Raw genomic sequence first — 408 nt, 5'->3', positions numbered from 1 at the left:
GGAGCCTGCTCTGCTCCAGCTGCCCCAGCCCAGCTCTCTCAGCCGGGCGCCAGAGCAGAGCTGCTCCAGCCTTCGCAGCATCTTTGTGGCCCTAATGAGCTACATTAGGGCTGATTAGGAGGCTCTGAGCATCCCTATGGGACCCTCTGCAGCACCACCCCCTTCCCCAGGCTGATGACCCGCCAGCACCCAGGGCCCCCCCAGCACAGAGCCACCCTCATCCTCCCCACCCCCTGCAAAGCGGCACCAAATGAGGAAGTGGGAGGAGGAAAAGGAAAATCAAATGAGTTGCAGCTCGTAGCAGCAGCAAAGACACAAAGTGCTTCAGAGTGGCCATGGGCCCCCGGTGACCGGATCCCCCAGCACCCCGGCCCCGGGGGCACGAAGCAGCGACACCATGGTGAGTGC

The 408-nt window shown here is 63.2% G+C and overlaps 1 protein-coding gene across 1 annotated transcript in view; it reads left to right on the top strand.

Moving 5' to 3' along the window:
• Positions 1-372: 372 nt before the first annotated feature.
• LOC104405590 (unconventional myosin-If-like) overlaps positions 373-408 on the top strand; it is a gene marked incomplete at its 3' end in the record, with an annotated part of 14395 nt that continues 14359 nt past the window's right edge. The window contains 1 exon segment of the mRNA XM_010014337.1: positions 373-400. Within this exon segment, the coding sequence (XP_010012639.1) occupies positions 398-400 (3 nt within the window).

The sequence above is a fragment of the Nestor notabilis genome, unplaced genomic scaffold, assembly GCF_000696875.1.
Source record: "Nestor notabilis isolate BGI_N333 unplaced genomic scaffold, ASM69687v1 scaffold13515, whole genome shotgun sequence".
Classification (NCBI taxonomy): domain Eukaryota; kingdom Metazoa; phylum Chordata; class Aves; order Psittaciformes; family Psittacidae; genus Nestor; species Nestor notabilis.
Note: the sequence above shows the minus strand (reverse complement) of the source record. Positions and strands in the feature narration are given on the sequence as shown.